The 24,966-nt window shown below is 35.0% G+C and overlaps 1 protein-coding gene across 1 annotated transcript; it reads left to right on the top strand.

The window, feature by feature from the left end:
- The first annotated feature begins 30 nt into the window (after positions 1-30).
- On the top strand, positions 31-19,065 carry LOC128216302 (dual serine/threonine and tyrosine protein kinase-like). Its single transcript, XM_052922868.1, has 12 exons — positions 31-79; positions 1,182-1,267; positions 6,365-6,448; positions 8,589-8,686; positions 11,011-11,219; positions 12,407-12,563; positions 13,450-13,602; positions 14,126-14,216; positions 15,997-16,075; positions 16,823-16,993; positions 17,560-17,678; positions 18,949-19,065. Exons 1-12 carry the CDS (start codon positions 31-33, stop codon positions 19,063-19,065), a joined length of 1,413 nt encoding a protein of 470 aa, XP_052778828.1.
- Positions 19,066-24,966: the final 5,901 nt, after the last annotated feature.

Raw genomic sequence — 24,966 nt, 5'->3', positions numbered from 1 at the left:
CCGTGAGACATCACATGTCATAGCTATAACATGTCCAAGTTAAATAACCAGAAGTTGATGACTAATGCTGATATTCCAAGTACTCGCTATTCGTGTCAACTGTCTGCATAGAATAATATCAAACCAGATTAATACTGTTGGGTCTGTTCATTGTACCTGCTTTTACATGCCCAATTCTGACCAGTGTCTGATCTGTGTCTGCTAAAATCACTCGATGAAACGGCAAATGGTGTCCATTTTAAAATGTCGACAGCAGCCAATGGATGCAGACAGTAGACATGGAAAGTGTGCCCATGGATTATCGGCCTAAACTAGTATACACTTAACAATGCACTTCACGACCTTGGTAATAGGTTAACTTTGTTGTACAATCTTTACATTATTACAACACCAATATGGGAATGGAAATGTAGGCGGAGCTAAAGCATTCAGTAACTAGCATGCAGAGGTGGAGCTAAAGAATTCAATAACTAGCATGATAAATTACAGAGCTATTAATAAAAATATACTGCACGCTTGTTGGTGGAGGAACTTAAAATTACAAGTTAAATAACAGAAGTTGCTAACTATAAACATGAGGCCCGAATTTCTTGAAACTTCTTAAGCTTGACAGGCTTAAGTAGCTTATTTCAATTAGCCAAAATACATACTTAAATAGAATTTTGATAGATGAAAAATGGTGTATGTAATTATCATAAAGATAATTTCTATCTAAAGTATAAAAACTCTTAAAGAAGTTAATATTATTCAATTTACTGAAAACCAAAAATAATGAGATTAGCTCAAACTATTTGGTAATAGATTTGTAAAAGCAACAGCCTTATTGAACATCAATGTTCTCACATGCCAACACCTTCAGCTATAAGTATTATAATCAGGCCTCCAAAAAACCAACAATTTGCTGTCTTGACCGGTTTTGACCAGTAATAGAAAATGGTTAAAAATCGGTCAGAAATTTGTCCAAAACCCCTAAGTCAGGGAAAATTGTGCAATATCGGGAAATTGGTTAAAGTAGCACATCTATAACAGATCAATTGATGTACCTAAAACCCTAAAATTTACTTAAAAGTGAATCGATATGTTAACAACATTTAAAAGAAAAACAAATATACTAATCAAACGCATGCTGAAAATGTTCATTGAAAATATAAATGAAATCGTTACATCTTTGTTTTTTCCAGGTACTTTGACCCGATGCCTTGAAAGCCTCGAAAGAGTTGAACAGGAACACCCGGATAGCAACTCCACCACAGAGGCACTCAAACAGGTATGTTATCGCATGCGACATATTTTACTCGTAATAGTTGAGGCACCCAAAGCCTGCGATAATAAGACTATTCACAAGCACTTTAGTGCAAGTGTATTATTTCTTTCACGTGGTCTGTGAATGTCATGTAACTGTTTTATGCTGTGTTTTAAATGACAAAGTTCAATAAAAAGTGTGGGTTAAATTTAATAGCATTGTAACATATTGGCACAGTAGTTATTGAATGGTTGATCGGCCCATTCTAATATTGCTATCACTCTGATATGGGAAGTTAATGTGTTAACCAAAAACAAAGAGACCCCTCTAAAACGATTAGTGCAACTAAAGTTTATGTAATTTGTTTAAACATTCTTAGCTTGTTGGTATTCCGAAGAAAACAGTCGAGTTTTTGGTGATAGCATTCAAGGTGTCATCGTAATGGCTTGCAAATACATAAACCTTCACCTTCGAAATAACACAAAGAATTGTGAAGCCATTTAAGTTATTCACATGAAACTTAGACCGTACGTTGCAAGAAACAATATGCACATGGGTAGCAAGGGCTTAACTTTGGCTTAAGTAAAGTTTGAATTATTCCCCTTTATTGACTGAAAAAAAAAACCCACACAAGTAGAGCAGGAGACCATTCAAACCACAATTATGCCCTTTTAAGGAACTTCACAATTCACATGAATTATAATTTTTGTTGTCGTTTTTCTGACTGTGATTTAGTCCCTTTAAGCCACTATTTTCTTTGTCCATCAGCATTGACCATGGTTGTATTGACCGCTGTATAACCCAGCATTTGGACAAGGTCTGATCATCAGGCGTGATGACCACAGTAACAAATTAACCCAATATTTGGACAAGTTTCGTGCATTGCTTGATACCATTTTAATCAAAGAGTTGGATATTATTGATATGATGCATAAAGTCTTAATACATATGATTATGACAGAGGTGATTAGCCATATATCTAAAATTGCCTTGGAGGTTTTATTATAATTTTACCTGACCTGTCTATGTACTTAAGGTTACGGGGTTAGTAAGAGACCCAATATGGGATATACGGGGCAAAGGAAACCATATTGGGTGAGAGCAAAGCTTGAACCCGAATATGGTTTCCTGTGCCCAGAATATCCCATATCACGTCACCTATTTAATAAGCCCCATAACATATATATCGTGTCGACAACCTGTTTACATGTTTGAATGTTTCATTAATATCCATAAAAATATTTATTGGAATCAGAAAGTAGACACCATTTTGGTACGATATAAATTTGGTGACCCAATATGGAAAAATCTGTTTACATGTGAAATGTTTCATTCATTCATTGGAATCGGAAAAATAATGACGCCATTTTGGTAAGATATGAATTTGGTGAACCAATATATGGAATAATATGGGGTCACCATGTGACCAATCCTGGACCAATGGCGTTGCGTCATTTATGTTGGAGGCGTTATATATTTTAAAATCAATGCGCCGTTTTTTATGATTATTTAATTTCATACTACAATATCATTATGGCATTTATTTCTTCCATACTGTTTTTTCTGTAATCAATTCAATTCTATTCAATGTACATACATTCCAAAATCTGTTCTTTATTTTCAAAAAACATGTTAGGTTTCTTTTTAAGCTGCACTTTCACAGATTTACCATTTTGATAACCTTTTTATTTTTTGGCGTGGAATGAGCCAATTTCCATGTTTTGTCAGCAGTCTTATAACACTAGTATTTTTATGCACCCCTTCGAAGAAGAGGGGTATATTGCTTTGCACAGGCATGTCGGTATGTCGGTCGGTCGGTCAGTCGGTCGGTCGGTCCGTCGGTAGACCAAAGCTTGTCCGAGTGATAACTGAACAATTCCTGGACGTATGGTCATTAAACTTCACATGAAGGTTGGGCCTGACCAGTAGATGACCCCTATTGATTTTGGGGGTCATCGGGTCAAAGGTCAAGGTCACAGTGACCTTTAATGGTAAAATAATTTTAAAGCTTGTCCGAGTGATAACTCAACAATGCCTGCACCCATGGCCCTCAAACTTGACATGAAGGTTGGACCTGACCAGTAGATGACCCCTATTGTTTTTGGGGGTCATCAGGCTAAAGGTCAAGGTCACAGTGACCTTGAATGGTAAAAGGTTGTCCGAGTGATAACGTGACAATGCAAGCACCCATAGCCCTCAAACTTGACTTTGAGGTTGGGCCTGACCAGTAGCTGACCCCTATTGTTTTTTGGGCTCAATGGGTCAAAGGTCAAGGTCACAGTTACCTTGAATGTTAAAAGGTTGTTCGAGTGATAACTCAACAATGCCTGCACCCATGGCCCTCAAACTTGACTTGGAGGTTGGGCCTGACCAGTAGATGACCCCTATTGTTTTTGGGGGTCATTGGGCCAAAGTTCAAGGTCACAGTGACCTTGAATGGTAAAAGGTTGTCCGATTGATAACTCAACAATGCCTGCACCCATGGCTCTCAAACTTGACTTGGAGAATTGGCCTGACCAGGAGATGACCCCTATGGTTTTTGGGGGTCATCTGGCCAAAGGTCAAGGTCACAGTGACCTGGAATGATAAAAGGTTGTCTGAGTGATAATTTGACAATGCCTGCACCCATGGCCCTCAAACTTGACTTGGAGGTTGGGCCTGGCCAGGAGATGGTCCCTATTGATTTAAGGGGTCATTGGGCCAAAGGTCAAGGTCACAGTGACCTGGAATGGTAAAAGGTTATCCGAGTGATAACTTGACAATGGCTGCACCCATGGCCCTCAAACTTGATATGGAGGTTGAGCCTGGCCAGGAGATTGTCCCTATTAATTTTAGGGGTCATTGGGCCAAAGGTCAAGGTCACAGTGACCTTGAATGATAAAAGGTTGTCCAAGTGATAACTCAACAATGCCTGCACCCATGGCCCTCAAACTTGACATGGAGGTTGGGCCTGACCAGTAGATGACCTCTATTGATTTTAGGGGTCAAAGGTCAAGGTCACAGTGACCTTGAAATTAAACTCGACAATTCTTGGACCTATGGTCATCAAACTTGACATGGAGGTTGGGCCTGACCAGTAGATGACCCCTATTGATTTTAGGGGTCAAAGGTCAAGGTCACAGTGACCTTGAAAGCAAACTCGACAATTCTTGGACCTCATTCAATTGTCCATATAATCCTGACAACATGGCGCTCAGGGGGGGCATAATGTTTGACAAACATCTCTTGTTGCACTTTCACATGAATTGGCTCGTACGAAAACAAAAAATAAAACAGTTGTCAAAACGTTTAATCTGTGAAAGTGCAACTTTAACAAATATCAGGAAATAACTATTATTGTTCTCTTTACTTATAAGCCCCTGTTGATATGAGCCAAAAAAAAAAGAAATTTAAATGGTAAAGAGAAATTAACTTAAAGCTGCACTCTCACAGATATACCATTTTACAACTTTTTTTGTCTTGGAAAGAGCAAATTTTTGCGTAAATATCTGCAAACCAATGATATAAGATCGCTGACAAAAAGTCAGATTGTAGATTTTCATATTTCCGTTTGAAAATTAAAGTAAAAATGCATAAAACATCAATTTTTGAACTAAAATATAAAAATCTGTGATCTACTTTTTTCAGCAGTCTTATATAACTAGTTTCCATTAATTTTTGCTACAATTTGCTTGTTCCTAGACAAAAAATAAAAAAAAATGGCAAAACGTTCATTCTGTAAGAGTGCAGCTTTAATATGTCATAGTTTTGTTATTTTGTGAAATATTTATAAGTACTACACTTAAGCTAGTAATTAATTAGTTAAAACCATGATTAAGGAAACAAAACAATATGACCTTGTTGTTAAATGGGGTAATCCATTCATTATTCCACCACTTGAAAAAGTGCCAAATATTACCCTGCGCCCACTCCCCCCCCCTTTTTTATTTTTTATGTTGATATTTGAGAATAAAAGTAATAAAATACCGTCAAAATGCACCATTTGGATTGTTAAACATTTCTATGGGGAGTAATTACCCCCCCCCCCCCCCCACCCTCCTTGAAACATTTTAAGCCATATAAATTATGGTAATAGGGTTAAAATGGGTGTCAAAAGTTTGCACCCCTATTAGTTATGTCCCCTTTAACGCTGATTCCTGAACCCGCCCCTGGAAATTAAGATTATAATCTCAACTTACAACTAGAACCTTATATCTAAAACACTGTCTTGGCCGTAGATGCTATTTAAAGCTGCACAGCTCTCACAGATTGACTGTTTTGTCAAAACGATCAATCTGAGAGAGTGCAGCTTTAAAAGAAGGACTTTCATTGTTTATGATTGTCTTTTTTAAATATTCTTCTTTGGCTAAAGTTCAAGTACTTTCACATTTGTATCATCATTACCACTGTTCATGTCTTGAGAACTACTGGATTTTTTTTTATTCAGGCCCCAAAAAATAAATTGCTTGTTTCTGATTTTAATATTAAGGCACTTTTCTGTAAGATTGTGTTTCCTGATGTATCTTTTAAAAATTGCAGTAAACTTGTGAAACGGCTCCCTGTTCTTTTAATGTCTTTAATGTGACTCGCTCATGGTTTTTAAAATGTTCTTTCTTTTTACAAAATAAAGGGTGGCAAATCACAAAGAGTGTTAAAACAAAAATTCCAAAAAAATGAACCTTTCAGCAAATGTTGATATTTGCTCGAATATCGTCTTTGAAGACCATAATTTTCATTAGCGTATATAACGCCATTGAAATTTAATTACGGCTGTCGTGTTGAGTGATTGGTTGATTGACATTATCACGTGATGTTATCAATGTATTCTTAACAATTTTACATATCCACCACTTTTGTAAAATTCTGGTGGCTGTGTGGACTAGTAGGCTGTTTTCTAATTATTTCTTGACTTTACTGGCGTTGGTTTAAACCCCACTAAAACCAAAATATTTTTTCTGCAATTTCAATACCGTAGAGTAAGATAATTATTAAATAAGTGTTTTCAGATGCATTATCGGAAAAACTAATTATTGGTCCAAAAACATGAGCGAGTCACTTGAATATGATTATCCAACATTGTAAATATCATTTATATTTTTACATAACCTTCTTTGCATGGAGCATGAATGTAATCAATTTCAGATACTCAATGCTGCGTACCAAGTTGAGATAACAGTCCGATCAAGTTCTACTTTCATCCATTTACTCCTCCAAAGAATGAAGCAGGTAATACCATGTGACCTGGTCATGTGATCAAGTCATGTGACTGGGCAGCCTGGTGATGTTGTTTTGCAGTCAGGGAATGCCTGTTGTGCTTTAACTTATCAATAAGCATGTGCAATAATGAACGTACAATAATAAAAGTTTTATAGAAATAATGTATTTTCATTTAATCAAGAATCATATATGACATTAGCTGTAGACTAACACTGAATGCATAAAATTCTGTATTTTTCTACATAGACGTACATTCCCTAATAGATGTTCAGGGGGACTGTTTTTTGGTATTATCACACAACATAATAAGAAAAGTTTTCATGATTAAAAACCTTGTTTTAGCTCATTTGGCTGTTAGATGATATATCAGTCGGTCATTTTGTTGACATTTAATTTATACGCTTGTGTAATAAATCATATGCATTTTTTGGATGTCAGATCATTGAAGTTAAACATGATAATGCATTAATTTAAAAATTAAAAAGAATATTTTTGGGAATTAACCTAAATTGTGCACCTTTAAAAATAAATTACTGTATGGTAATTAAATTTTCAATATGTAGTTTTAAAACTTAAATGCTTATACCTGCCTACCTACCCTACCTATTTTTGAAAAGGATGTAACCCTAACCAAACAATTATTTTTTTAGGCCTAAACAACATTGTTATTATCTTGTTAAGGTGAAATATTTTATGATGTATTCATATATATAATTAAAACAAATACGGTTTAACAGTTGTCTCAAATCTTGTTAATCTTCCTGCGGATCATAAGCATATCTGTGAATTTTCCAGATTTATACAGATTTGAAAGTTAACAACAATGACATTAAAGACACCAGACTAGGCTAGACACCAGATGGTCCGAAAATCGGCAAATGCCGTATTTCCTCAAATCAAGCCTAGAATTGTCAATGCCAGCTAGTAGGAGGTCAAAAAAATGTCACTTTTTAAATTACATGATTAAAATTAAAAAAACAAAAATCATATGTTAAAAATTGCTGTCTCATCTGTGTTTTCCCATTTTAAAAAGCGTGTCCCGGTTTCCAAGTTTAAATTATATCTGTTTATGAGTACAAATTAATATACTGACACTATTTTTAAACTTTTACGCGATCAACAACCATAGTAAATTTCGAATTGGAAAAATGCGCAGAAACTGCGAAAGATTTGTGTTTTAAGCGATGTGATACATCAGAAAGTAAGATTCAATGCGTTGTACACAACGATGTCAATTTTAAGTTTTTGAGAATTTTTTTTTTCTCTTTCATTGTATTATCTGGTGTCTACCCCCTTTAACATTATTGTCAACTTTAACAAAGTTCTGAACAGAAATGGGTCCATCGTTTGTTTCCCCGAGATTAAAACATAAGCTATTTGTTTTGGAGATTATTTGTTTATATATAAGAATTAATACTGTAACTAAATATATATCTCTTGTTTCTTATATATAATGAGGTTCTGTGTTTTCAATTGATATTATACGTGTACTTTCAAAACTTGCTTAACAATTGTCTATTACATAATCATTTCTTCACTCGAGGTTCCAATAAAAAATATTCATTTTAAGGTTAATTTTAAATCAATTGATACATATTTATTATGAACATATTGGCTACTGAGCTTGTTTCTGTAGTTTTTCATATTAATATGAGAAGCATGATTGTAAGGAATAGAAATTTGATATGGAATTTATTTTTTTTGAATCATGGCTAAACTTATAATATAGAGAACACAATGATAAAATTATATTTTACATCATAGATTTTAATTGTTGCGAGATGTTGTTAACTGATTGTTAGTATAATTAATGTGTTTGAGATATAAAAGAAAGATGTTGTTAACGGTTTATTAGTCTAATTCATGTGTTTCAGGAATGATAAAAACTAAAAAATTTCCATGAGAACAGTTTGTTAGTATAATCTAGTGTTTTGAAGCACATTAAAAATGTAAAGATTTCCATATGATTGTTTGTAAAAGGTGTGTGTTTCAGATATAATTAAAACTAAACGATTTTCATGTTAACAGTTTATAAGTATAATTCATGTGTTTGAAGTATAATAAGAAAAAAACAACATGTTAGCTGAGTGTGTTAGTATAATTCATGTGTTTGATGTATGAACACTAAACTATTTTCACTTTCCATCAGATTGTCCAGGGTATGCCGTGGAGCCAGAGTCCCCGTATTGATGATGATTGGAAGAAAAAAGTTGCTGCCGAGATGTTGGCCAGTCTAAGTGCTACCAGGTATGTCTATGAGGCTATGGTTATAATAAATATTATGCCCCCCTTTGAAGAAGAGGGGGTTTATTGCTTTGCACATGTCGGTCAGTCAGACGGTCCGTCGGTAGACCAAGGCTTGTCCGAGTGATAACTCGATAATTCCTGGACGTATGGTCATCAAACGTGACATGAAGGTTGGGCCTGACCAGTAGGCGACCCTTTTTATTTTAGGGTTCATCGGTTGAAAGGTCACCTTTGAAAGTAAAAGGTTATCAAAGCTTGTCCAAGTAATAACTCAACAATGCCTAGACCTATGGTCATCTAACTTGACATGAAGACTGAACCTGACCAGGAAATGACCTCTACTTATTTTAGGGATCATCAGGTCAAAGGTCAAGGTCAAGGTGACCTTGAATGCTAAAAGGTTGTCCGATTGATAACTTGACAATGCCTGCACCCATGGCCCTCAAACTTGACTTGGAGGTTGGGCCCGACCAGTAGATAACTCCTAATGATTTTAGGGGTCATCTGGTCAAAGGTTACAGTGACCTTGGATGCAAACTCTACAATTCCTGGAACTATGGTCATCAATCAAGACATGAACGTTGGGCCTGACTAGTAGATGACCGCTATTGATTTGAGGGGTCTTCCGGCCAAAGGTCAAGGTCAAAGAGACCTTTAATGGTAAAAGGATTTTAAAGCTTGCCCAAGTGATAACTCAACAATGCCTAGACCTATGTTCATCAAACATGACATGGAGGTTGGGTCTTACCAGTAGAGTCATCAGGTCAAAGGTTTAGGTCTTAGTGACCTTGAAGCAAAAAGCGTGTCTTTGTGATAAGCTGACATTGCCTCAGCCCATGGCCTACGAACTTGACATTTAGGTTGGGGGCGACCAGTAGATGACCCCTATTGATTTTGAGGTCATAGAGTTAAAGGTCAAGGTCACAAACTCATTTGTCATTAAAATTTATGCCATATCTACTTATTCCCTGCTGCTAGGAGGATACATGTTTATCTGCAAAGATCAGTCATTATCTGAGGAAAACTGTACCTACTAGTGTTTACACCAAGAGGTTGGCCAGTGTTTAAGTGCAACAAGGTTTGATTAATACAATGAAAAATACAGGGACTCACCTAATTAATAGTCGAAAATTCAAAAATAAACCCTGTTTAGGGTCACAAGGCAAAGGCCTAACTTACTAACATCACATATATAACACAAACACTAACACCAAAAAAAACCTAACCCTACATAAAAAATAAAAAAAACTACAAACTCCACCCTTATCAAAACTGCTTTACCGTTAAATGAAGACATGGAGACATGATAGTAATTATAATATAATGATCCCGTAGAGCTAGAGTGGATTGACAATGACCGGAAGAAAAAGGTTGCCAACGAGGGGTTGGCCTGGGTCTTGGCTCAACCAGGTTAAAAGCCACAGACCTTTTATAATAAAGTTGATAACAATTATTATAAAAGTTTTATTATAATTATGCTTTCCAGTGATTTTTAGAGATTTATCAGTGAAATAAAATTGATATTTCATTGTTTCAAACATTGAAAATATCAATTTGATATTTTTCACTATTTTGAAATTTTAGCCCATGACTAAATTTACAAAGTGACTTTACTTGCACATACAAATAGGCGGGTTTTTCTAAAAAGTGTTATTAAATTCAAAGATCGCTAGCCTATTTTCCCCATGAAATATTCTGTAAAAGCAGAAAAAAGCATGGGTTCTGAAAATGTAGGAATACATGAAAATTAAGAAGTTTAATATTTCTGCTAAGTAGCCTTTTAACCTGAACCTTGTGGCTGAGAGGCCTACAGACAGAGAGACAGACAGATAGGCGCGTTTCTGTCCAAGCATTTTACAGTCTGAGGATTGAATGGGAAAATCTTTTCTTTTGTATTGAAAAAGGAAATAAATAGTAAGTAGGCAAGTATTACATTGTAAGAGATGATGATGTCATTCCTAAGGCATAGCAAAATGAAATTATTTTTTCTGTTTTCCTGATCTATTCTAAGTTTTTATGTCCAACTATAACATTTAAAAAAAATTCTCCTGAAATCTTTTGGTAGATTCTTGATTTGGAAAGATGTTTTAGGTAGATTCTTCCTTCAAATTGTACGTAAATGTATTTAAAGCTGCACTCTCACAGATTGAACATAATTTGACAACTTTTTTTTTGTCTTTTAATAAGCCAATTTTTGCGTAAATCCATGGAAACCAGTTATATAACACTGCTGATAAAAAATTAGATCGCAGATTTAATATTTAAGTTAAAAAATGGATGTTTTATGCATTTTTCTTAAACCGTTAAAAAAATTACATTTTCAGATTAGCAAAGAGCATATCATCCCAGATCAAAGATCGTCTTAACAAATCCCACGATGCCTTTCTGACAGCACTCAAGCAACTGGAAATGAAGCACTCGGGACGACTTACTAAGATCGAAGAGGAGCGGTTGAAACTACGGAAAGTGCATGCACCGAGAGTTGCCAAGGTTGCGCTTGAAAGCACCTCGCTAAAAGATGTCATACTTTATGGTAAGGCTACGATCGATTATTAGCGTGTTTGGTGTTTTCCTGCCAACTCACTAAAATACCCACTTAAAATCGTTTATTAGGCCTCATTTTTATTTATTTTTATTTTTTTTCATTATGAAATCAAGGTGTTTGTTCTTAACAATCTATTTATTAAAATTAATGTGGTCGCAGAGTTATTATTTTCAGTCCATTTATTTCACAGGCCCTGATTTTTCGAAAGTTCTTAAATTTCACAGACATAAGTAGCTTTATAATATTATGTTGATAAGCAAATTTTGTACTTCTGATTTTGATAAATAAAACTTTAAAACTTACTTTTTTGTGATAATCAGAAAGATCTCTTAAATATACAGTCAAAATACCCTTACAGAGGCAAACATTTCACAAAATTTAGAAGAACAAAAATGGTGAGCTACGATTAGACAACTTGAAACAATTTTAAGTAGTTTCGAGAAATCGGCCCCAGTTGCTTTAAGTTCAGTGTCCTTTTTAGCTTCCAGAAACTTTAACTTCACTAATTCTTGACATACACAGAGTAGTAAAGAATGAATATTAAATTCAAAATGATTAGTCTTCCAAGAAAATTAGTACTGCCTTTTTGTACTTTGTTTTGTTATAAATTGTATAGTTTTTAGCTCACCTGAGCATGAAGTGCTCAAGGTGAGCTAATGTGATCGCCCTGTATCCGTCGTCCGTCATCGTCGTCCGTCAACAAATTGACTGTTAACACTATAGAGGTCACAATTTGGGCACAATCTAAATGAAACTTGGTCAGAATGTTACCCTCAATAAAATCTTGGACTAGTTCGATATTGGGTCATCTGGGGTTAAAAACTAAGTCACTAGGTCAAATTAAAGGAAATGCTTGTTAGCACTTTAGAGGTCACATTTATGACTGCATGTTTATGAAACTTAGTCAGAATGTTTATATTGATTAGCTCTAGGCCAAGTTCGAATCTGGGTCATGTGCGGTCAAAAACTAGGTCACCAGGCCAAATAATAGGAAAAGCATGTTAACACTCTAGAGGCCACATTTATGACTATATGTTCATGGAACTTGATCAGAATGTTATTCTTGATGATCTTTATTGGAACAGGTGAGTCATACAGGGCCTTCAGGGCCCTCTTGTTCATCAAAATTTACGAATCTATAACTTTGTCATTGTTCCTGTCATGATTCTTTTCAGGTATGCCGCAGATGGGGCGAGAAATCGGCCGTGGTCAATACGGAGTTGTCTACTCTTGTGACTCATGGGCAAGTTACACCCCCTGTGCCATAAAGTCGGTTGTTCCCCCGGACGAGAAACACTGGAATGATCTTGCTCTTGAGTTCTTCTACACAAAGTAAGAAGTTTCTCTTTATGCATTATTAGCTCGTCCGCTCATTGGCCAATCCGTTCATAGACTCGTCCGTTTTTGTAGAATAATTTAGTTATACCCCTTTTAAGAAAAACAACATTGGTATTCCATTCATTTGTTTGTGAAATAAGTAACCTTTCCCTTTCTTTCAAATAAACTATTCATATTCGTGAGGCATTAATTTTCGTGGATTTCGTGGGTTGGCTTATCCATGAATTTAAGATCCCAACGAAAATTTGACCTTTATTCTGAAATTGGTGAATTTACAGAAGATTCAGGATTCCAGTTTAGATTTTATTTTTTTCAAAAAATGAAAATCCACGAAATTAAGTACCCACGAAATTGTCCTTTTTTCGAAAAACCATGAAATTTCATGCCTGTCAATATAAATGATTTCACAGTATGCCTTTTACATGGAAATAAAAATAGACAAAATAATTTTAAATCCCTAAAAGTGTGAGAGTGCATGGTATACTCATCATGAACAAATGAAAAACAGACCTTACTGTCAGTGACATTTATAAAGTAGAGATCGTACCAATTTGTTTAAGGAATAATCCTGACCATGACAGAGGTGTAAATTGTTATGTGGCTCTCTTCTCAACTCAAACAGCTACGGAAGAAGTACTCGAGCTGTATATGAGGCATCCTAGCTGATTTACATTCAATGAAAATTATGCTGATAATAATTATTATTGTTTTCAGACATAGATTTAGGAACATCCCTAATCATACATAAGTTGTAACGCGGTGTGACTCAATGATTTACAGAGCTTGACGAAGTTCCCAAGAGGTAAAGAGGCGTCCTAGCTCACTCATTTTCTTTTAGATGAAAGTTGACAATTAATTTATTGGTTTGAAATATTTTCAGGAATATCCCCGACCATGACAGAGTCGTTATGTTACGTGGCTCTGTTATCGACTACAGCTACGGAAGTGGTACTCCCGCTGTACTGCTCATCATGGATCGACTTCAGAGAGATCTGTACTCGGCAATCAAACAAAATCTGGACTGGGTCTCAAGGTAAGCCTGGATAGACTGACTGGATTTCAAGGTTTGCTGAGTAGACTGGTTTATTTAATTATTCCTAAAGAAGCGGTATCCCAGCGGTTTTACCTTTCATGGATCTACTACAGAAAGATCTATACTTGGCAATCAAAACAACTCTGGACTGGGTCTCATGGGAAGGCTGGATAGACTGGTTTATTCAATTATTCCTAGGAAAGCAGTATCCCGGCATTATTTCTCATCATCTTTTGTCTACAGAAGAGAGATCTGCTCTCGGATTGTGCTTCAAAGACTGAATAGACTGGTTTGTTCTTCTTGATTAAAATAGCTTGAGTGAGAAGAAATATATTAATAATTAAATATCTTTAAAATGGGACTAGAAATGTGATGCAAGTCATTTGTTGGTCCTTGAAAAATAATATGTTTTATCTGAATAGCGTACAGTTATTGTAAACAATGGTGATGTTTTTAAATGTGATGATTCAGCCAAAATGAGTTCAGTGGAGGTAATGATCATCAACAATTTTCCATATTTCAGATTACAGGTTTCTATCGATGTGGTCGAGGGGATACGGTTTCTTCATGGTCAGGGCCTTGTTCACAGAGATATTAAACTGAAAAATGTCCTAGTAAGTCAACCTTATGTTGTTAACCAATTATGCAGCAAACACTAGATAAATTATTCACAGTGGGTCAATTGTGTAAAACCAGGATAAGTTATCCACAGTAGGTCAATTGTGTAAAACCTGGATAAGTTATTCACAGGGCGAATTGTATAAAACCTGGATAAGTTATCCACAGGGGGGCCAAATGTATAAAACCTGGATAAGTTATCCATATGGAGCAAATTTCATAAAAACCTTGATAATTTATCCACAGGGGGTCGATTGTATAAAACCTTGATATGTTATCCACAGGGCCCAATTGTGTAAAACCTGGATAAGTTATCCACAGGGGGCCAATTGTGTAAAACTTGCATAAGTTAACTACAAAAGGCCAATGGTATAAAACCTGGATAAGTTAGCCACATGGGGCCAATGGTATAAAACCTGGATTAGTTATCCTCAGGGGGCCAATTGTATAAAACCTGGATATGTTATCCCCAGGGGGCCAATGGTATAAAACCTGGATTAGTTATCCTCAGGGGGCCAATGGTATAAAACCTGGATAAGTTATCCTCAGGGGGCCAATTGTATAAAACCGGGATAAGTTATCCTCAGGGGGCCAATTGTATAAAAACTGGATAAGTAAACTACAAAAGGCCAATGGTATAAAACCTGGATATGTTATCCACAGGGGGACAATTGTATAGAACCTGGATAAGTTATCCATAGGGGGCCAATTGTACAAAAACCTGGATAAGTTATCCACAGGGGGCCAATTGTATAAAACCTGGAAAAGTTATCCATAGGGAGCCAATTGTACAAAAACCTGGATAATTATCCACAGGGGGTCATTGGTATATAGCCTGGATAAATTAGCAACAGGGGAGCCAATTGTACAAACACCTGGATAACTTATCCACAGGGGGTCAATGGTATAAAAGCTGGATTATTTAGCAATAGGGGAGCCACTTGTACAAAAACCTGGGTAATTTATCCACCGGGCCTCAATTGTATAAAACCTGGTTAAGTTAGCCACATAGTTGAAAATTGTACAAAAACCTTTGTTAAGTTATCCACAGGTGGCAAATTGTACAAAAACATGGATACCTTATCTGCAGGAAATTGTATAAAAACCTGGATAAATTATTCACAGGGGGCCAATTGTATGTAATGTGGATAGGTTTGCCACAGAGGGCCTATTGATTAAAACCTCTGTAACTTATCCACAGGGGGCAACTGTATAAAACTGGATAACTTATCCACAGATAATCTTTTGGTAAGTTTGCACATTTAAGCAATTTAATTGGTCAACAGTCATTATTGGATAAATATTGACCAATCAATAACCAATTTAACTAAATTTAACCAAACCAAAAAATGAACTGTTTTCATACAATTGGCTGTTATCTTTTACCCAGTTTGCACATTTAATTGATATCAATAATTTTGTTAATTGTAATTATTGGATAATATTTTGCCAACCAATAAACATTTTGGACAACTTTAACCGTACCAAAGAATTTAACAAGTTTCATTCAATTGGCTGATGATAGATTAATCTGGTCTTAAGTAGAATTCAAACCAGTACCTATTTAAGATTAGGCAAAAATATTTCTTCAACTATATGGTTTTAGTTACCGTGGTATACGCCTAATTATATGACAAAGTTTTTCTGAATTCATAAACATCAATGGCATGTCTATAATGTTTAAGGTTATTGAAAATGCGTTAAAAAAAACTGTGTTAGACGTTTAACGTTTGATTGTTTAGAAATTAAGCATGGAATAATTATATTTCTTTACAGTTGGATAAGGACAATCGTGGGAAAATCACAGATCTTGGTTTCTGTAAGCCAGAGGCAATGATGAGCGGGAGTATTGTGGGTGAGTATGTCTGCTATCTAGTTCTTTGTTAATAAAGTAATGGTATGTTTCACCTACCTATGACTTTAGACAACTGGGGAGACAAGCGGATCTTGGTTTAAGCTAGGCAGGAGTATTTTAGTGGGAGTGGGAGTATCACTCAGTGGGAGTATTTAAGTGGGAGTATCAGTCAGTGGGAGTATTTAAGTGGGAGTATCAGTCAGTGGGAGTATTTAAGTGGGAGTATCAGTCAGTGAGAGTATTTTAGTGGGAGTGGAAGTATTCATATTCATCAATGGGAGTATTTTAGTGGGAGTGAGAGTATTACTCAGTGGGAGTATTTTAATGAGAGTATCAGTCAGTGGGAATATTTAAGTGGGAGTGGGAGTTTTACTCAGTGGGAGTATTTTAGTGGGAGTATCACTCTAGTGGGAGAATTTTAGTGGGAGTATTACTCAGTGGGAGTATCACTCAGTGGGAGTATTTTAGTGGGAGTATCACTCAGTGGGAGTATTTTAGTGGGAGTATCACTCAGTGGGAGTATTTTAGTGAGTGGGAGTATCAGTCAGTAGGAGTATTTTAGTGGGAGCAATATACACAGTTAATGTTTAAGCAGGGGTTTAGAATATTTATCTAACTAGCAGTCTTTCAATATTTGAGATATATATAATTGATATAATGCTTTCCATGATGAAATCTATTTAAATGAAATACATTCTTTCCTAAAACTACAAAAATGCAGTTCTGTAAAAAAGATTCTTTATTTAGGTACTCCAATCCATATGGCACCCGAGCTGTTTTCGGGAAGATATGACAGCAGTGTGGATGTTTATGCATTTGGAATTCTGTTTTGGTACATCTGCGCGGGAAGCGTCCGTCTGCCACAGAATTTCGAACAGTGCGCCAACAAGGAACAGCTTTGGAATTACGTAAAAAATGGTACATATGTGTGTGAATTATGTAAAGCTTTGAAAGATTATCATTAAAAACTATTTAGCTCTAACGAGTCTCCGGGAACACCCCCAAATATCAGTTCCATGTTCGTAAAAACCCTTAGATATTTGACAACCTTTCATCATTTTTTTACATTGTTGCCGCTTCATTGTCAAATAGCGATACCCTTGCCGATCTGTATGCATATCCATCACTCCTTTTCATCGCATAGCGCCATATCTAGAATATTTATATGTTAAAAACAAGTCTTGAAGGACCAAAAGTTCATGTACTTGGATTATATTATTAAGAGTGTGACAGTCAATTGCTGTTGATTAATATTTGCACAGTTTTCTCCAGGGTAACCAGTAATCTTGCTGTGGAAATAATTATGTCATTGAGAAAATTGCATGTTTTATTAAAAATTGGGATGTTTGTGTATTAGTTTGGAAAAAATACTTTCTTTAAGACACCATTCAACCATAGAAGAGGAAATCCAATTCTACTACAAAGTTCTATGGCCAGCATTTTTTTTTTAAGGTTGGCCGTAATTTGATTGATTTCTTCTCCAGGTTTAAGGCCAGAGCACTTGCCCGTGTTCGACGATGAATGTTGGGACCTGATGTCGAATTCTTGGGAGTGTGAACCAGCCAAACGCCTGCTGCTCGGGGAAGTGCATGCAACACTCCAGGTTACACAATACCATTTTAATTTCCTTTGATTATAAACCAGGTTGTCTGAAAACTTTGGTTATACGGTTGTGGTATGTCCTTGGGCGGACAGAATTATGATCTGGCAGACAATTGGGATGACTTCAACTATTCGTTTTCTGGGCAGTAACTTGGTCAAGTATAAGGGGATTTTAAAACAACTTGGCACTAATGTTCACTATGACAAGATTATGTGTTGCTGCAAGACCAGCCTCTGTATGTCAAAGTTCAAGGTCACATTTAAAGATGCACTCTTACTCCCAAATAAGTTTTACCACATTTTATTATATTGTTTTAATATTCCAAAAAGGTTAAAAAAATGTCAAAAACAATGGTTCATATGAAGGATACCCGAGTTTCATTTGAAAGAAATGAGCATAAAACACAGTATTTCTACCTTATGAGACTATAGTAGACCACAGTAAATATTTTAGCATTCACCAATTATTTAATATCTTTTTCGCTTTCTGCTTTTAGAAACACATACACAATCTTATTATCAGTGACTAAAATTTTCCAAAAATGCATTATTTAGTAAGTAGTTAAAGGTTTATCAGTAAAAATTTATATTTGTTATACATGTGTATGTATTGGTTTTGAATAAGAGTGTCACTTTAATGGTCATTGCATGGTTAAAGTTCTTTGTAATTTGACTTAGAGGCTGTAACATAACCATGTATAAGTTGATTTTGAAATAACTCGCGACAATTTTTTACCATGACAAGACTGCATGTCCAGTAAACCATATAATATATAGGTTGAAGGTCATGGCCACACTAAAGGGTCATTGGTCAAAGTTCTTCGTAATTTGGCCTATGGGCTGTAACTGAACTATGCATAAGTTGATTTTAAAATAATTCTGCACCAAATGTTCACCATAACAAGACAGCATGTCCAGTGAACCATGTAGTATATGGGTTGAAGGTCATGGCCACACTTAATGATGATTGGTCAAAATTCCATAGTTTGGGGGTTGTCAGGGGGTTTCATGGCAATGCATTTGGGGACTAAGAAAATCCATGTACTTTGCTTTATGGAGCTGTGGCTTGGTCATTTTCTGGCTGATTTAATTGTTGGCACGTATGTTCACTATAAGAAGTCAGTGTGTCATGTGCAAGATCCATGTCAGTAGGTCAAAGGTCAAGGTTTCAAGGGTCATTCATCAAAATTCATTGTAATTTAACCTTTCCTGGCTTGAACTTTGAATCCGCTCTGTGTGCTTTTGTATATGGCATGTCATTTTTTTTTCAGGGCATCTACGACAGATATCGAAACAAACCAGGCGGACCAACGAAAACAGCGAAAGAATCCCCACCAAAACCGTTGACCCAAAAGAATGTGAAATATAAATTGAAGGACAAGAAGTGACTATCTAACAGTAACAAGGCAGATGGGAAAACCAAGTGCCTTTATGGAACCATTTTTGTCCATGATCATTGACTTTGTGACAGACTTGTCTCATAATTTAAGGGTTTCATGTTCAAAGCAGGGTAAAGGGCTTAGGGTTCTTCCATTTAAACATTTAGGCACTTTTGAATTATATAACCACTCCTTTGGGGTCCAAATTAGTGAAAAAAGATACCCACCCCTATACTAAGAAAAAAAGTTGCATTCACCCTGTGGGGATATATGAAATTGTTGCCAATGTAATTGATACTAATTTGTAGGATTTCTTTTCTGATTTTGATGCAAGTGTCCAAGCAAATATCAGCTGTAAAAAAGTCACTAGCTCTCAATTTCAGGGCTCATCTTGGGCCCGTATTCACAAATACCCAGGGACCATGATTACAAACAGTCTCAAGTCGAAGTCTAGACTAAAAAAGCATTATTATGAAGGAACAAAAAATCAGATTTATTACATTTCTTTTACAAAAAATAAGTAAATAATTGTAAAACATTCAAAACGTTATATATTTCAGCAAAATTCACCATCAATGTATAGATACAAGGAAAATCACAATGAAATGATGTTTTGCCATAAGGAGTCTCGAGACTTAAGTCTGACATGAGACTGTTCATAATCACTGCCCCTTCCCATGGCCCCCAGGTAATTTTGGCTTCAATAACGATTGAGTTTTGAATGAGTACAAACAAGAAACGAGCATAAGCAACCATTTACAGTGCTCCTGTTTTCATTTTTAGTTCTCCATAACCTCATAATTTTAAATACACGTGACAATTTTGTTAATTGGGTTATGTTTTAAAGGAAGGTATTATTGCAATATAGACAATGTATAACATAATGTATAATGAGATTCAATATTTTATTAAATAATATGCACTGAATTTAACATTAATGCGCTTTTCTTCATTTCATTCATGTTTAGAGCTTTGGGCCGATTGTTCAGAACTTTGATAAAGTTAACAACAAGAATTGCCACATTGTTTTAAATTTTAAACTTTTTCTATACGATGAATTGCTCACAAATTAAAATATGAACAAGTACAGCTGAAACAGTTGTCTCAAATCTTGTTAGAAATACAGCAGATCACAAGTCTAGAATACGATTTGAAAGTTCACAACGAGAACATTAACAACATTGTTAAATGCTTTAGTAGTAGCTGTGAAAATCTTAAATCTGTTGTATCATCACAGATGGTATTGACTTATTAGCATTTGTTTCTTTCTGCAATATTTTCATCTTTAATACAGAATACAATTCATTTCATACAAAAATGTTGCAGAATAATAAAAATATGACATTAAGCGGATTCGATTTTACGCCTAAAATCTTTATTAAACCAGACTCCAGATATGTTATCAAACTTGGCACACATGGTACCAAAGCATTCAAAACTCCTCAGCTATTTTCCATCAAATACAACCTCGGATGAATGCCGGTTCGTCGGTAGAAGTAGTTTGTAACATTTTGACGATGAAAACATTGACAACATTGTTAACTTTAACAAAGTTCGAAACAATTTACCCAGTATTGGTTTGTTCTAATATGCTTGTAGTTCATCAGTATTGCACATTTCAAAAATGGCATGAACAATGACTTTGAAACACATATACATGTATGCACCAACTGTTCTAAATAATTATTATCCCATTATTAACCATTCATGTAATTGAGCTGTAATAAAGGGAAATGTATGTTCTTGAGTGGTAATAATTGTTCTTGGTTGGTTACAAATCAATGATCTTGATGATGTGGGTTGGAAGGTTCTTTTTTCAGTGGTCATTAATGTTCTTGTTCTTGAGTGAAGATTGTTCTTGGGTGATAATGTAGGTTCTTATTTTTCAGTGGTGATTTATGTTCTTGTTCTTGAGTAAAGATTGTTCTTGGGTGATAATGTAGGTTCTTATTTTTCAGTGGTGATTAATGTTCTTGTTCTTGAGTGAAGATTGTTCTTGGGTGATAATGTAGGTTCTAATTTCTCTGTGGTGATTAATGTTCTTGTTATTGAGTGAAGATTGTTCTTGGGTGATTCTTATTTTTCAGTGGTGATTAATGTTCTGGTTCTTGAGTGAAGATTGTTATTGGGTGATAATGTAGGTTCTTGTTTTAGAGTATTGATGTTTGTTCTTCTTGGATCAAGATTTGTGTTCTTGAGTTTAAATAAAGTTCTTGAGTGGCACTGATCTCGAGTGATTATATATATATATGTTTTTAATGGTAATTATTGTTATCGAATGTAGGTTCTTGTTTTAAAGTAATGAGGTATTTTTCTTGATTGAACTTCATGTTCTAGATTGAAGCTGTTTGATCTAGAATGGAAGTGAAGTTTTTAAGAGGTACTGTAGAATATTGTCATATGTATGTTCTTCACTTGAGGAGTAAATATGTGTGTTCTAGAGTGAGAATGAAAGTCTGAGTGGTAGTATATGTTCTTGAGTGGTAATTGTGTGTTCTTATTAATAAAATGATGTTCTTGAGTTCATATGTATGTTCTTGGGTAGTAATGTATGTTCTTGAGTGGCAATGTACGTTTTTGAGTGGTAATGTATGTTCTTGAGTGTCAATGTATGTTTTTGAGTGGTAATGTATGTTCTTGAGTAGCAAGGTATGTCCTTGAGTGGCAATGTATGTTTTGAGTGGTAATGTATGTTCTTGAATGGTAATGTTTGTTCTTGAGTGATAATGTATGTTCTTGAAAGGTACTGTTTGTTCTTGAGTGGTAATTTATGTTCTTGAATGGTAATATATGTTCTTGAGTGGCAATGCATGTTTTTGAATGGTAATATATGTTCTTGAGTGCCATTGTATGTGCTGGAATGCAGTAATGTTTGTACTATACATGTGACAATGCAAGATAATGATTTTGTGCAATACTCTATTTGCTTACCAGCAGGCTTTTTAGTTTTATAGGATCTACCATTTTACCACTATGTTTGCAAGCCTGCATGTTAAACTTGTGTTGGATAATATTTTCTAGCACACCGGATAGGCATTTCCGGTGAATTCAGCCGTGCTGGAAAACTCCATCTGGCATCCCCCCATGCCAGATGAGTCACGCGCTGTGACGTAATACTTTCAATTTCTTTTATTAAACACTAAATGTCACCATAGTTATGAGATTTCAATTGATGAGTTCCATTAACATTAACTTTACAAAAATATTCCTTAAAACAAAACAAAATAACCCTTAAAAGACGTGATATCGAAGGAACATATTGACGTATGCAGGTAATACAAATTACTGCGCGTCATGATGTCAGTAAACATCATCGCACGCACTTTTTGGTGATATGTACAAAAACGCGCTTTCTTATGTATTTTCTTCACAAAAAATGTAATTAAAGGTATGCTAGAAAAAATATCTATCATGTGTGTCCGTTCCGGATAGAAAAATCCGACACTCGGGCACGCTGCGTAGCCGGTAACTCGGCAAGCCTCGTTACCTGGCAACGCAGGTGCCCTCGGGTCGGAATTTTCTATCCGGAACGGGAACACATGACATATATTATTAATGTTATTTGATGATGTGTTATTTGATGATGTCACAGACGTTTTCTCATAAGAAATGTTATAATAATATTTAGTGAAGATATGCATAAAATATTTTCATGTCTCATCTTTGTTATGTTATGTACAAATCATTGTTAACCATTCCCAATGAAATATAACTCTTTGTTTCTTCAAAAAGAAATCAGGGTATTGCCACAATAAACCTGGTTCCATCTTCACTAACATCGTAAACCTGAATTTGAGACTCGGGCTCAGATAACTGAAATCTTAATTATTTCCAAATATCTATTATATAACATTGTTTATAAAAAAGATGTCTGTTTGAATGTTGTACATTTTTGTTTGTAAAAGGTACAACCACTTTTATCATCTTTGCACCTATGAAAGCATGTTTACAACAAAATAAAGATTTTGCTTTTTTGAGCCTGTCTAAGGTCTCAAAATCAGACTCAAATGTTAGTAAATATGGCGGGCCCTGCCCTGTATGTAGGTGTGTGATTTTGGCAGGTGATATGGGGAAGAAAAACACTTGTATTGTTGTATGCATATCATAATCAGGTAGTTACAGATATGGATTAATCTTTTAAGGCCACTTATTTCTGTCATTGGGCCATTTGTTCAGAAATTTGTTGAAGTTAAAAGCATGATGAATGACCTTCACAGATTGAACATTTTGACAACTTATTTATTTCTTGTCTTGGAAAGAGCCAATTTTTGCGAGATTCCATGGAAACCAGTTATATAAGATTGCTGACAAAAATAGATTGCAGATTTTTATATGTAAGTTCAAAAATTGATGTTTTATGCATATTTCTTAAGCCGTTAGTAACGGTTTAAGCCATAAAACATTAATTTTTGAATAGAAATAGGAAAATCTGCGATTTGATCTTTTGTCAGCAATGTTTTATCATTGGTTTGCAGATATTTACGCAAAAATATGCTCTTTCCAAGACAAAAAATAAAAAAGTTGTAAAAATGGTATATCTGTGAGAGTGCAGCTTTAAAAGTGAAAAATAATATGTTGGGCTCCTAATTTTATAAAAGGCAAGTTCATTTAAAACAATTGTCTCAAATCTTGTTATATAAGGAATACTAGGGAACATAAGCAGGCCTTCCAGCGTTCCTACTTTTTCCTACTTTTCCTACTTTTTCCTACTTTTTTAACAGCTTCAAACTTTTTCTTACTTTTTTCTAAAAAACTCCTACTATTCCTACTCTTTTGAAAATAAAGTCTGCAAAAATATTAAAGTTTGTTCTTTGAGCTAGTTTTATTTGCAGAAAATGAACAAAAGATGTCAAACTGGCTGGTTTCTGTTGTTGAAAGGTGTGGCAACATGTTCCACTTTGACGTGCATCCTCTTTTCACACACACACAGTTCAGCAACAGAAACCGACCAAGCATCATTCACTAAAATATTCAATGTGGCATATAGAATGGTATGATTTTGCATTAAAAACATCTCCTCTAGGTAAGTTTATAGCTATTAATAATTACATATTTAACCAAAAATATTCCTACTTTTCCTACTTTTTTTGTAAAAAATATTTCTACTTTTTCCTTCTTTTCTGTCAGAAAATCTCCTACTTTTTTCCTACTTTTTTGTTAGTGGCTGCTGGAAGGCCTGCATAAGCCTACAGTGAGACCTCCAGAGGAATTCCGATTTGAAAGTTAACAACGATGATGTTAACAATGTTGTTAACTTAAACCAAGTTCTGAACAATTGACTCAATGTCACTGAAACGTTGCATCCAACTTGCTTTAGTGTATTTATAGACCAAATCTCACAAGAAAGTATGATATTTTTATATGAATATATAGGTCGGATTTAGTCAATACCATTGCTAACACAGTCCACATGCTGATAAATATTTTCTTTTCTTCATAAGGCCACACCAAATGATTTGTTGAATGGTTTTACCATCCCTGTTTTTTTAGAAAATAAAATTAAGTGTTTATAAACATTTTTAAAGGACTGCTCCTGTTTTTTCAGAAGAAAAAATCGAGAAAAAATGTCCGTTGAAACAATAGTTCTATATTTAAAAAAAATAAATAACAAACTTAAATGCCATAAGAATTTTGTCGCATCAAATCAGGCAAAATGTAGGTCTCTGGCCTTTCAGAAAGGCTGAAACAGTTTTTAATTTTTAATATCTTAAAAGTGATAATTGTATTATATATTAAATTATTATAAATAATTGTATAGAAAAAACAAGTGTGCTTTTGCCCACTTCTGTTTTTAATTGTATTTAAATGCATTTTCATTTCACCCACTTGATTCCATTGTTTTTCGCCAGAGTATATCGAACAAGACATTTGTTGAATGTTTTTATATTCTTTGTGTATACAGGATGATTT

This window comes from Mya arenaria, chromosome 14, assembly GCF_026914265.1.
Source record: "Mya arenaria isolate MELC-2E11 chromosome 14, ASM2691426v1".
Classification (NCBI taxonomy): Eukaryota; Metazoa; Mollusca; class Bivalvia; order Myida; family Myidae; genus Mya; species Mya arenaria.
This window is presented reverse-complemented; position numbering and strand designations above follow the sequence as displayed.